The 14,603-nt window shown below is 37.7% G+C and overlaps 1 protein-coding gene across 10 annotated transcripts in view; it reads right to left on the minus strand.

Annotated features, from left to right (window-relative positions):
- LOC126053490 (neural-cadherin) overlaps positions 1-14,603 on the minus strand; it is a 254,021-nt gene that overhangs the window by 63,820 nt on the left and 175,598 nt on the right. Inside the window, exon 1 of one of the 10 annotated variants that reach the window (XM_049852454.2) lies at positions 2,664-2,947. The exons of 8 other annotated variants lie outside the window; for them this stretch is intronic. In XM_049852454.2, the coding sequence (XP_049708411.1) occupies positions 2,664-2,715 (52 nt within the window). In that variant the 5' untranslated portion in view covers positions 2,716-2,947. Of the gene's footprint in view, positions 1-2,663; positions 2,948-14,603 lie in introns of those variants that run through there. One more of the 10 variants, XM_049852455.2, reaches the window with a different exon arrangement.

Raw genomic sequence — 14,603 nt, forward strand, 5'->3', positions numbered from 1 at the left:
TTTATTTCAAAGAGAAGTTTGCGATTTGACGTTTCAAAACACTCAAGTTCCAAGTTCCGTAAATCCGGGTAGCTATTATCTAACTCCTTTATACTGAAAGCGAGGTATTGATATGACAAAATACTACTTCAGTATTAGGGGTGACGCGTGTAAGATATATTACGTTTGTATAGACATCGCGTGTTTCTAGTGTTGTGCAACATTTTATGTTAGAGATGGCTTCCTATAGCCAAGTGCGGTTAAACGTCAGTATTCACTCGGAGTGATTGCTAACTGAGTTTCGCAACCCTGTTACTGGGCAATATTGATATCCTAAGGTTAATACTGCTCTCGGAAATGTTTGTGTCATAGCTACTGCTATGATTGTGACAAGGTAGACATAAGTATGAAAATACGTCACATTTATTAGATTTATTTTATTTTTTACTCTTAATACAAAAAGTATGTTCACAGTTTGTCCATTGGGAAACAGAATCAATAAAGTATACTGTTATGAAATGTAGTAGTACTAGTGTTCCAAAAAAGTTGGCTACATCAACAGCACAAATTAAAAGCAAAATGCTATTATACTTTATTTTCAGAATCGCTTTTATAATTAGCAGAGAATATTTCAACTGCAAACTGTATTACAGAGCACAACTATGGACCTGTAATCTGTAACGAAGGCTAGCTTAGACAGGTGAAATCGACCTGTCGATCCGATCATCAAAGCACTAAGCGACAGGTTGCACAACGCATACCAATGAGAAGTTCACTAGTTGCCGTACAACCTACATGCATCGAACACGCACGTAATCATCGTATATTTGTAATCGTATAAACCAATAGTTATTAATTTGTAAATAGGTTAGTTGATTAGGTGCCTACACAATCGAATTTACGAATTAACGCGACAAAGGAGGACACGTAATAAATGAAAGCTGGCAATTAATTTGGTAACGTGCTAATGAAACAAAAACATGGTATCGGTAACGCCTGATTAACTTTACCTAAGAAAGCAAGAGACATGTTGTGAGCACGCTCTGCTAATTGCAAATTGATTGTCTAAATACAATATTGAATGTTGTATTCGGTGATAATCCATTAGTGTTTGTGATCCGATTATATTACTTTGTTTGATATTAACCTAAACCACAAACTATTTTGAATATTCAAATATTAGTATCGAAGAAGAGAGTTGGTTTCAGATTTATTTTTTTACCAAAACAGTAAAGAGTTAGTAGTATATTTGTTTGTTATGGAACCCACGACCTACGTATAACTTAGGACCGTTACCGGCCACCACTGCTCATAATAACAATCTACCCTATAGTTATTACAAATCCCAGATGTTTCGTTTACAGCGTAGCGTACAGGAAAACAAAATATATACGTAAGTACGTACATATATGTACTGTTTACGTCTTTCTCAAACTCTTTTCTCATATATAGAACACACACGTTATAACTTTATTTAATATACTAAGCTTAATAGTCACATAAGTGAAGTTTCAATGGCAACAAGTATATAACACAGCGTTAGTAACATCGCGAGAACTTACACAAGTTCTATTAAGCAGACGTTGTGTTAAATGAAATTTGGAATATTTTCATTCTGTGCACTAACTAGCGGAACATAGTTATCGGAGTTACAGGTACTTTTGTGCAAACTTACGAATGAACTCAATCAAAAATACAAGAGCGGAGCAGTGCACTGCAGTCGCCGTATAATTTATATTATCATTTTATGTAGGTACTGTGAGCAACAAACAGAAACTTTAAAATTTAATTAAGCTGTTAGTCTGTAGAGCTCTTGTCAAGGCAACCTTACTTGCAAATCTGAACCTATCTCTTTTATTAAAACTGCCTACTTTCAGACTGTCGGAAACTTGTTACAAAAAATATAACTATGTGAATTTTTGCCGTAAAAAGCGCAGATACCAATAATTTGTGCAATAAATCTGCAGTATTTTTTCCTTATAAGGAAGCTATTTTATAGAGGAAGGTCGGAGGACCTTGACGATAATAAATTTCGCTGTAATGAGGCCTGGGGTAGAGATGCAAAATATGATGCCGACAATAGGCTTAATGACCGAGTTGCTTTAAAACAATAGGGCTACGCATCGTGATTGTTATTTGTGACATAATTTCAATTAGCTTCGTCAAATCAGATATCAGAAATTAAATGAACATTGATAAAGTTTAACATATTAAATGGCTTTAATTGCTGTTTCTCCCACAGGATAAATACTACATATTCAGCATTATGGGCCACAGAACTGATTGTATATTTGTTACGAAACTTCTGTTGCCGTCATTTAATAATACGAGGACAAAACCAAGAAATATTCTGTTATAGATTTTCCGAGAACTTATTCGGTATTATCGGGTACATAAATAAGGTAAGAAGGGTTTCTTGTCAGTAGCTATACAGGTACAATTTCAAATTGTAGCATTCATGAGACGTGCGAAAACTTGCCTCCGTGCCGAATGCCAAATGGACCATAAAAAAGTCATAAATGACCTACCTACTCCAGGGATGAGAAAATAAATAAGATTATTGGAAAAGTCGTGCCAGTGGTTTTATATCATAGTAGTATTTTGGCAGTAAACTAAAGAGGTGATGTGGTCCATCGTGATTTATTTGATTTGTGTTTATTTCTAGAAGAAAAATTCTCTCATACCTAAATAAGTGCTATTTGTTAAAACCCAAAATATTTTCAGCGGGTCCACCATATCCGCGCGTGCATATAGCACCGACGGCGCTTCACCGCATGGCGCACTTTAACTGTCAACCTTGATTATGATCACACACTAACACAGTTGGCCGCACTCGTAAACAACTATAATTCATAATATTAAATCACTAAGCACATGCGGTCTTGTTTCCGACTCCGAGTGAACGGAATTAATTATCATTGAAGTATGGGTGCGAGAGTAGCGTCGCGAGGCGGGCGGACGCCGACTTGCCCAAGCCGAACTGACGCGAGCCGCCCCGGCGTGCACCCCGCTTGGCCGACGCGACCCAGCCAACATATTTTTCAGTGATAAAAAGCCCCCGATAATACTAATAGACACGAAATCTTCATTAATGATGACACGATAACTATAAAAATAACAACTTGCCAACTAACTACTGCCAAACTTTATACAATGCCTTAATTTTTTCAGTGAATTACGTATCAAAATCGGACTTTTAATAGGTTTTATTTTACGCCTCCCGTGTTGAATATGCAAATTACGGCATAGAATAATCTTAGCAGAATTTGCTCAGACCCGACTCGGAGCTGCTTGCGTATAAATTCCAATCACGTAATTAATTATGTTTTATAGGAGATTTAATCAAAGCTATCCTTACAAATAAGCAATTAGGTACAAATTAATGTATCGGGGAGTTAAAGCTATCTATGTAATTAATTTGCACCTTTCAGACGGTAGGTCGGCCGATTAAGTCCGTTGCGATCGGCCGTTAAATGTATAGTGTTGGAATCTGATAAGATTGCCATTAATCACAGAGCCAGTTCCGGCCAGGTTCCGCCGAGTGTGACGATCCATTAGTCAGGAAGTGAGTCACCGCCTCACCGGTACGTGTATAAACAGGCACGCCGAACATCACGCCGGACTACGTACGATAGCCTTCCCCAGTTTGCACCGCGCTGTATCGCATGATAGATTGCCGAACTCTCATCCCCTAAGTGTTGCCGAATAACAATCGCCCTGAGCGATGAAGCTTCGTGTCGTCTGCATACAAAGCGATTAATTAACAAGGTCAACAAATTATCGTGAAAGCAGAGACAAACAACAAACTCCAACAGTATAAACAGAAAGATAACAGTGCGAGGTCCGAAATGGAAGCGTGTTCATTATTGTGGTTAAATTTTAATATTATAATTCTTGGATTCCTCGAACTCGCTTGTGTAACTTTTATTTAAGGATCGTGGCCATAATCAAAACATTGAACCACGTCTGGATTACGAACCTAAGTAATCACAAAACTTTCTGTATTTATGGTACTTGTAAACGAGTTAGTAAAATCTCGGATTTAGAGATACGTAGCCTGTTTAAGGAAATGTGCTAATTCATTTTATTAGGCGACTTGGGAGAAAAGTACGAAATATACGACGTATTTAAGAAATACTCCTTAAATTCACAACAACGTTGCCAAGAACATTAACCTTGGAAAAGAAGATTAAGTGCAAGTAGCTTGTTACAAGAAAATACTGCAGTGCCATACCCGGGAGAATAATCTATAAATACGCCATAAATCAGCATTAAATACAAGCCAAATCGCTGGAACATTACTGCAACAACAGACCAATAAAGCATACCCGACTAAATTGAAAAGTTGCTAAAGTCAGTTTAAATGAGTGTGTTCCGAGCGGAACACGCATAGGATAACAAATAAATCTAAGCACTTTTACAACTTTCATACTACAGATCTTTTCCTAAGTTTCACCTCACTCTACTCCCTATTCCCCTCGGTCTCAAGAAAAATATCTTTAATACCGCAATGATCAAAGCTCGCAGTGTGTCAATGAAATTCTAAATAATGATCTCGGCTTAGATTTGTTGCGTAAAATGAAGACAGTAATACACAGCGTGTTTGTTTTTTAATATCTTGTTGGTAGCAGGTGGTTTTTGATATGGAAAGTGAAAGCGTTGGGCGCTTAGTGGAACAAAATGGACGTTACTAATTCATGGGAATCATAACGCTGACGAGGGTTTTATGCTTGGCAGTTTCAATAAATACGAGATCATATATGATACTTCTTTTTACCATAAGTATATTCGTTACATAATTTTTGTTAGTGTAGTGAAAAGTGACAGTGTGGTGATTGATTGCCTTAGATTCACTTAATGATGTGGTGTGAATTTTACGCGTTTGACGACGGCAGGATGAGTCAATAATAATACCGAGATACTCAGTATGTTTAAGATAACGTCGAACGACTTCTGACATTGACTGTAATTACATTTAGTAAAAACGTGTTATGGTAGGGTTTTCTTTATTTTCACAATAGATTTTCTTGTAACATAAAAAGCTTTCAGTGAGCCCCAGGCTTCTATAGTAGTCAAATTAACCGAACACAGTTTTGGTGAAAATAATAAATATCTTCTCTATATTATTTTTTTAAGTAAAGAAGAAAACAATAAAAGGTTGTTTTTTATCAATGTTGCTACCTATAAACAGCGCTGGACAGTAATCTCCTTCTTTTTATAAATCGTTTAGGAAAATAAGCGACGGCAACAATAGCCTTTTAGCAACTCTTTTGTATTTTCTTTAGCTTGCCTAACTTGTGATGGTAAATATATTTACTGAAAATTTTCCCATATTTGTACAAGCCTTTTTCCGTGTTGTACAAATAAAGACGCTGTTATATTGACTCAAGCTGGCGCTATTGTGCGGCGACCTTACTAGTTACTTCGCAGTATCTTCTTACTTTCACGTTACGTTGAAGAATATTCCTATGTGTTCTCTTCACTAATGATTTTACATTTCCTGAGCTTTTAACTTTATGGGTAAACTAGCTTCCGCCAGCGCTTTCACTACTATCCCTCATCTTTTCCGATAAATTTCCTGGTCTGATACAGTTTTTTATAGCAGAGATTCTGAGATTAGCGCATTCAAATAAACAAATTCTTCTAGTTTTTAATATTGGTGATGCCAGTACAAAATAGTACTAAACTATACTACACAAACGTGTTTCGCCTTGTACCTTCATAATATCGAGAATTTGTGCGCCACCAAATATCCTTTATAATGAAAACCTGAAAGAATTTGTTGGAGACGGCCTCCTATATTTATAGTAAACATAAAACAAGTTAACAGCTAATTTAGGAGTGAGTTGCCTTCGTCCCCTGGGCTTGTGCGATTATTCCTAAGAAAACAAAGGCAAATCACGCAAAGCTTGCGGTGTAGGGAGCCAAGTGGGGAAGTAGCGAAGCTGCTCGTTAATACAAGGACCTGGCTGACGGCCGATGCTTGGCTTACATAACACCTTTGCGTACACCTACACACGTTAACTTTATTTTTATACGATATTTCCCACACAACACAAGCATAAAAACTACGAAGAAGGTAATAAGCATATTATTGCCGTGGTTAGCAGTTCGGGAATTTCGGCCCACACAAAATCAGTCGTAACCATCAATTTACTGTATGTTTATCCGTCTCTAATCACCGATGTGAATGCGACAAACAAACATAGGAATATCTGGTTCGTTTGTGTATTTTGACACGCTTAAAACCACTAAACCTAGTTCAACGTGCAGCGCTGTTGACTGGCTGCATACATTAGCTCCGCATCTATTGTTCTCGTTTATTAGAGATGCTCCTTAATTGTTTAGCGACAATCGGCTGCGGCCCGCATTGGCTCGATCACGATTGACCACAAAGATATAGAAGCGAGCAAAGCGTGCGAACACCGGAATAGATTCTCTCACACGGGACTGCCACTATTATCCCAGTATATAAATTTCTATGGCACGGAATACCGCTCTGGCAGGGCCAGCCTGATAACTATTTTGTGTGTATGACCTCAAAGTAGTTTGGAAGCTGTTCTATGTAGGAACTGAATATTGTGCGCCGTGCCGTCCCCAGCCGCGCACTATTTAGGCTGCACATTCAACCTAGATGCGCAAACTCAGATTCCCCCATTAAGCATACGTCGTTAATTTATCCGCTCCATTATCTCAGTGCTATTTCAACTATGTCTTTGGTACATTGCATCAGTTTAAACTGGAATTACTTAAAAATCTTGCCTTGCTCCAGATTAATAACGCGATTCCTACGTTTCTGTCACATCTCCAGTTTTTATCGTGTTCTCCGAAAAGCTCGCGAAGTAAGAATTCGAACTATTTTTCATTTTGCTGAATGGTTTGACGGTAAAACAGAATTGCACATTTTAATTTAAAACAATAGCAAAGGATTCTTTAAATAAGAACTTTTCAAAATAAGTTTTGTTTGTTCTCATTTATAAGTTGATTGGCAAGGGTTATCACAAATTAATCAATTGCCAGTTATATCTACAACATGATAAACCTTACAATGATATTAAAAATTACGCAGCTGTTTTCATAAATTCCGTGCAATGAAATACTCGTATTATTTAGACTAAATATTTAAATAAGTACACAGGCTTGCTAGGATTAAACCAAGCGATTAATTCAATGCATGCACGTAATAAAAAAGTATCTACGCCACAGTATATTTGGCTACGGCGTAGTATATTTGGCTACGGCGTAGCGGTTGTGGTTTTTATAAACGTGAAATCAATTTCTAACAGAGATTAATATTATTTGTTAGATTAATTTGGTTCCCAAAGTTGTAATATTTGTTGGTAACCTCTTACAACTTAGTTCTTCTGTATTATACAGCTCATGAAATAGGTTATTCAGTAGAGACACGTGATAAGATTTATAAAGTTAATACCATTGTTATAGACATTGCTACTCTTATTTTTTATATTATTTATTTTTCCTTAGGCGTAGTGTTAGAAATGTTATATGGAAGTATATGTAGGGACAGATATTTTTTTTAAAACACTTATAAAACATCTACAATAAATGGTAATTATAACACAAGCTTAATAATAATCGAATATGAACTGAAATCCGCACACAATGTACATATGCTTCAACAGAAATCCTAGGTTAATTTAGATGCTCGTTTACCGAACTAATAACCACACGTGGACGGGAATGTTATAACAATATGTCATTGTGCGATGCGAAAACAGTTTGATAGAGCGCTCGCAACATTGACAACGAGATAAGTCCACGGCCTTTGTGAAATATTGATGACGTTGACAAGTACCAGATAATTGTCGAGACGTGCTATGAATAGTAATTTCATTACTGGATAATAAGCTTGGTCGCGAGGCGCGCGCTCGCGAGCCGCGCCGCGCCGCGCCGGCCCGAGCGCCGCCACAATGCTCTGCAAACAGACCGCCTAATGGGATCCAGCGGCATTAAATTAAGTTTTAAAATTAACTTTTCAAATACCTAACTCTTTGTAACCCGTTAAAAGGAAAAAAACCCAAGCTCTCAAAGGTACCAAAGATTAAGTGAATAATACTTTACATTAAGAAATACAACATTCTTTTGTGTTTTATAAGCTGCAGGTACTTACTGTAAAGTATTCATGGACTCGGTTCCCAAGTATAATATCCCAGCCCGAAACTTTCAGGCTGTAAAAAGTTTGTTAAATGAAAGATATGGTAGCAATTAATTAAATAAATCAAATCCTGCTTTTTAATTAATTTGTGCGTCGGAGTAAGTGGGAACTATGTAACGCTGCTTGTTATATAAGTGCTCGCGGCGCGGAATTCTCTAGTCATGCTTCGCGCAAAAACTCCATTGGCCCCATCAACTAAAGGGAGTATATTTTTTGCTACGCGGAAAGGGTAAATGATATACATTCCGTGTACTTTGATATGAGTGATAGTGTCATCCAGGAAGTGATATTATGTATCTCGTGTAGGTACTACGGTCTTAAATATAGATATTACAACATCAGAACTGAAATTAAATATTAACCTAAAAACGCTGTGACCTGAATTGAAAATAAAAAATGCTTGTTTGGCCGTCGTCCGCAGTTTTCATCAGCTGACTGGTCACTCTGCACAGTGACATTCACAGATTAGTAAATCAACGCGAGTAACAAGTAATTTAGCACATGTCAGTTATCAATGCGGCCAATGTAGACCGATGTACGAATTCGCTTTGACATAGATAGTGCATTTGTGCTGATAACAATATATTCTGTATGGGCAGTAGCGGCCAATATTGTCCCTATACAGCGTATGTACACGGGCGTGGGTCGCCTGACTAGGCGGTATCAATCTAATATCTCATACCATACATTTTATCTCCGCAAGACGTGGAGGCAGGCGCGGCACTTTCTCTGCTCACTGCCTACATACCTACCAGCTAACAGCCAAATTTTAGTTTACTCATTACTTAGGTAACTATAATTAATAGTGTAAGGAGCGCAAAAGGTGCCGTTGTGGTGCAAGGAGGAGATAAGCCAGCATCCGCTCTCTGTGTGTGCTCGGGTGTGATCTTTGCCTGCACCTGCTGATACCAAGGATTTAACTGGTGACAATGCAGTAAATGTCAATGCTGCACGAGTCTCGGCACAAGTCAGGCTCATTACGTACAAACCTAGTGTCTGAATAAACACCGAATAAATGCTTGTAGTCGGTACAATGTATAGAATGTTCTAAATGAGAACCAAATTAATTAATGTATTAAGTTATTCCAAAATTACATACGGCACTGAAACCACAAACGTATACCTACCTACGTAGAATTATTATCAATGTTCGCACGATTTTGTAGTAGCATATCATAAGTAAATTATTCAATACACAGAATGCAAATGATGGTATACATGAGTTTGCTAAATGTGTATGCGGGCTGATTGCGTACTCAGTAGGCGTGGCGCGTTAGACACAGCACATCACTGATAGATAGTGCCGATGTATGATTAATGGTAACCGCGATTCAGTTACCAACACTCGCCCGCAGATACAAGGATACGTTTCTACTGGAAAATGTGATCTCACTCACTACATACAAATTACCTTCAAGGATGCGGGCGGGGAACCTTCGCGCGTATTCATATTATTCTTAGATAAACTTGGAAAATCTCTAACTGACTATGGAGATAACGGAGCTATGCGGGCACGTATTCAATTCTAGTATAGATCTAAAATTAGCTGCACAGTCGTGCCAAATGCGAAATAAAATTTCACCAAAGTTTTGCCGCAAAGCTATGTTCAAAAAGTTATTTAAAAAGGTGCAAATACCGTTGTGGTCTGTGGACCGGGTGACCTTTCGAATACCTGTGGAGGACTTTAAAAGTAAAAGCTCAGTTTTATTATTAATGTAGGTATAACTAAAAGAAACTAGCCAGACTTTCCTATCGAACATAAAGTAACTAACCAGAATGGAAAATCAATTTAAACATTTTCTATTGGTCGCATCTAAAGAAAGAGTAGCAGATGTCTGAGTAAATCAGTAGCTACAGTTGTTTCCATGATATAGATTCAACTTACCCCTAGCACTGAAGTAGACCTTCCCACAAACAAATAATTAAAACACACACTCGCATATGTAATTGTCCTGACCGCCGCTGAGTGGGGACATACATTCTGAGTCACACAGACCTGAATATAATATATCGCATAAAGATTGAGCACTTACAAAGTTTAAATGGTGTCTCACTTATTTAATTCTAAAGTAAAGGAAAAATCGATAGCTAAATAGGAGTTTGTACGAAGTTAGATACGGGGTAAGCACACGGCTCATTAAACTTCAGCTATCCACATTTGCTTACGTCTGGATTCAGAAGGTTCTCGACGAACGCAATGACACTTGTTCGTTTTATCGCCGACCTTTTAAGTCGTAGGTACTCAACCCACTTCCGACGGGCGACGTATAAGAAAAAGGACAACCATAATATTGTTGCCTACATTTTACTATTACTACTTTATATACGAGACGGGCTTCTAACACGGGGATAAAAACGGCACGTGTATCCTTGTTCTAGATTAGCAATTTAAGTTTATTTTTTAAAGAGAGGAAGTATGGAGAATGCAAAAGCGACAACAAGTGCGAGTGTAATTAATACATACAATTTTCTCCTAGCGTTAAATTAAGACTTTCACCCTTGTACATAATTTTCTCCAAAATGTTCATGTTATAAAACGCGTGCAACAAAGGATATTAACTGAAGAACTTTGAAGATCAACTACATATTAACGACTAAGTAATATGAATGACGTAATTCTTACTTCATTATAAAAATAATAATAAACCGCGAAGCTTTCGTTGCTTAGTCTCGATTTAAATGTAAATTACGTGGCAAAGGCTCAAGCCCCTGTCTCCGCTGGTCATAACCCCGTCAAAAGGCGAAGGCAGTTCATGTTTATGAAACGCTATAAACTTGGAGTTACTACTACCAATAGCAGGCAACTGTGGCATTCCGACAGACCTATCGTAACTATTGTAATCAAACTAAGATCACTAGTTATACAAGAAACCTCGGAATACGACCATGAATTCTTAAGATTTTTACATAAAATAAATGCGCCCATCACCGTGTACGCGTCTCACATCCTTAATATCGTTGATGGTAACAAGCTTAGAAATCTGTATATCAGCTCGTTCCTCTTAAAACGAAATAAAATTTTATTGTACGTTTCCGAACCTTTTTAGATTTGGTCCCGCATACGAATAAGGCAATAAATGTTGATCAGGACAACAAAAACAATTGACCGAAATCTATTATCAGCTATATTGCTGTTAGTGAAACACAACTAGCAAGTGTCGAGGCTACCGGCGCACGACTGTATTGATTAAACTTTTGTGGAAGAAAACAAATCGGATCCTGAATTTATTTTGTAAAGGACCACCGTTATCATAGGACCGGGAAATGTTATGACAAGAAATAAGAAAATTTCAAGATAAAATTTTTCAGGAAAGTAGCGAATTCAAACATTGTTTAAAATTCTTAATAGAAAGAGCAATAAGGAAAGCATTGTAGTCGTTAAATGTTTCTGGACCCCTTCAAATCCGTCAAAATCCTATTGAGAACAACACAATGAATGTTGACTTCATCTTTGTGTTATTTTCTTGTTGCGTTCGGGGGCCAGGGCACTTGAATAAAAGATTCGTATATTATCCCGGGCTTGGCTGCGGTACAATAGGACAGCGACAACGCACCCACTGTAATTCAGTGAGCGGCCTAGCTAGCGGCCGCATTGTATTATTATATAGCCGGATCGCTACCGACAATCTAATTTAAAGGTGAATTCAGAGGATATTCCACTCAACTATGTTCAGAATTGCACTCTACAAACATCTATGAATTCCCAATTTTCTAAGCCACGTGGCAGAGGTACCAAGTCCCTGTATTACTGGCATCGGGAGCCTTCAAAAACTCAATTTTCTCAAGTGTAAATATAAACAGTGTCAAACTCAAAATACATCGATATTTTAATTTAAGTTGTAACATAACAATATCACGGAAAAAGTTAAGTCTATAAGAAAAGTTCTTGTTATTTACAAGTTAGTAAACTTCAGCGCTTTGGGAAAAAAATATATTTCCGAGTGCTACTTTTAAGTAGTTGGTCTATGGCAAATAAGGGGTCGGACACATCCGCTATTCGCATACACAAAATGATCCTTTGGTGAATCCGGGATCGGAGTATAGGCAAATTGTGATCGTCACGAGAACGACTAAGGTCACGCATCACTGGGCTGACATTATTTGTCAGAGTGGATCGGAAAGCAATTTCGCCTAACTCGAGACTATTTGTCACACATAAAACGTGATCTATGGAACCGTCTCGCCGATACATCCCGCCCAGCGACCGGTGACCGGACCGGACTAACGTGAAAGGATTTTTAACGTGTGACATGATAATAAGATTTGTACCCGTCTTAGGTGCCCATCCACTGAATAGAGATACGATGTGTTTAGGTGCGAATCTATCTAAATAGGTCCTGAACTTACGCAATGAAGAAAGAGTTAGGGTAAGCCCAGTGTAATATTTGTGTGGCACAATTAGGTTTTATATAGGCAAGTCATAAAGGACGGGATTACATCATTACCCGTGTATGTTACCTAAACATGGCATGTATTGGACGTGCGCGAACAAGTCAAATAACAGAGCAACAAGTCTATAGCGGTACGCGGCGGTAGTGTTGTCAGTATAATGTCAGGCGGGAATGGAGGGTACAATGCATGTCGGCTATGTTGCCTGTGTCAGCCGGGCGGCGACGACGGGCAAAATGGTCCTTGTGCAGCGCGCCCGGGATTTTCGGTTGGGGATAGAAAATTGGATTGGCTCGTATCGGTCGCGGTGAAACACTGCCAGGAGTTTGGCATGGAAACTTATTCTACACGACTTATGGAGTCCGTGTTTCGATATTCTGCGGCAACATCTATCGTATGTTATAAACAATGTGACTCCGAACTACATAACGTATGCTCGAACTTGTCTCGATATATTATCAGAAGCGAATTCCAAGTTAAACTATCCAAATATCTCACAGACTATCTAAGTATCGTTTACGTTTTAATTTTTACAAAACACGGTTAATGACAGCGAACGGATGACAACGACTGGGGTACGAATTGTAAAATTCCGAAGTACTCTTGCCCTCCTTGAATGTCGGAGGTGAAAACTTTTTGATTAATGAGCAAAAAGCTTTCGTCTGCTTATGCCTTTAATTAAAACTTAAAACTAAAAAGTTTAGGAGGGAGAGACATTGTAGAGAGCTCGAGGCCACTTTTAATAGAACTGTTTGTTTGCGCGTGCATCGCCATTCGCCGCAGAATTGTAAACGTTTTGTGTATAGTACAGAGGGAGCACTTAGTCGCGTGCAGGCACAGGCCCTCTGTGGACCTCGTTTGCCAGACATTCCCGCATCGTCGCTAAGTACTTAATTGTGTCAGTGGTCCTGAACACAGCCAAACTTAAATGAAATACTCGTGTTCCCGTAGAATAATCACTTGCAATTAATTTCTTTACCTTATCGAGAGATAAAACAATTCAACCGGATGAAATTTACTTTAAGTAATACAACTACAATGTTATACAAGTTTATTGCTGATGATTATTATGCAGTTAGAATAAGTCAAGTAATATAATGATAGATAGATCACAGAGTTAAACTACACGGATATATGCAAAGGCTCGTAACCAATAACGTAGGTTAAAATAAATAAGTTTTATGAAGAATTGTGGGACCCCTATGTGAAAAAATATTGCCTACCTTACTGCCTTTTTATTGCGATTTCTCTTTACTTTTATGTTCGAGTATATCATAGTAACTATTTACTTTGATTTACTTCTTGTAATTTTATCAGAAATAAAGTGATAGGAAAAAATATGAACGCCGACGGCAACATTTGTATGGAGGAAACATGTTCATTTTAAATGAATATTAAAATTAACGCTCGGGCTGGCTGACCTTTACAAAGGATCTCACAAATAAGGTCAGATGTCCTTTTGGGCGTCCTCTCTCGGCGCTTCCACTTACATGCGTCTTGAATACGAGCTTTTGTTCAACTTCTATTCAACCTATAAGAATGCTCAAAATATCTCAGAATAGTTTAAAACGACATTACTTTATTTTCGAATACGATTTTCTACCGTACACAGGTATCAACCTCAGAAAGCATAATTGGAAATACTTAATTCAGAAACCTTTGCCTACCTACATGTTTGCATTTATAATATTCAAGTGTATTTTACCAGCACATCAATGTCCTACATATGTATGTTGCGTATTAATCTTCATACATTTAGTTTCCCTTTATTTTATTGTAAATGCAAGTTTTAATCAGATTACAATGGTAGATTACGTAAAACCAGTAAGAAGCTTTCGCTTCGTCTATTTTCCAGAAATTTATAATTATAGATAGAAACTTATCACCGCTGCAATTACGTAAAACTATCTTCGTGGAAACAGAAATTCGAATATATAAAGGATCCGTTTTCGAGAATTTAACACAATAAGTTCAAATCAATTTATCACTTGGTTGAAATATCAAATTCTAATGGAAAACTTTCAAAGCTATTACGTAATATTCAGTCGGATAATTTACA

Source organism: Helicoverpa armigera, chromosome 6 (assembly GCF_030705265.1).
Source record: "Helicoverpa armigera isolate CAAS_96S chromosome 6, ASM3070526v1, whole genome shotgun sequence".
NCBI classification, from domain to species: domain Eukaryota; kingdom Metazoa; phylum Arthropoda; class Insecta; order Lepidoptera; family Noctuidae; genus Helicoverpa; species Helicoverpa armigera.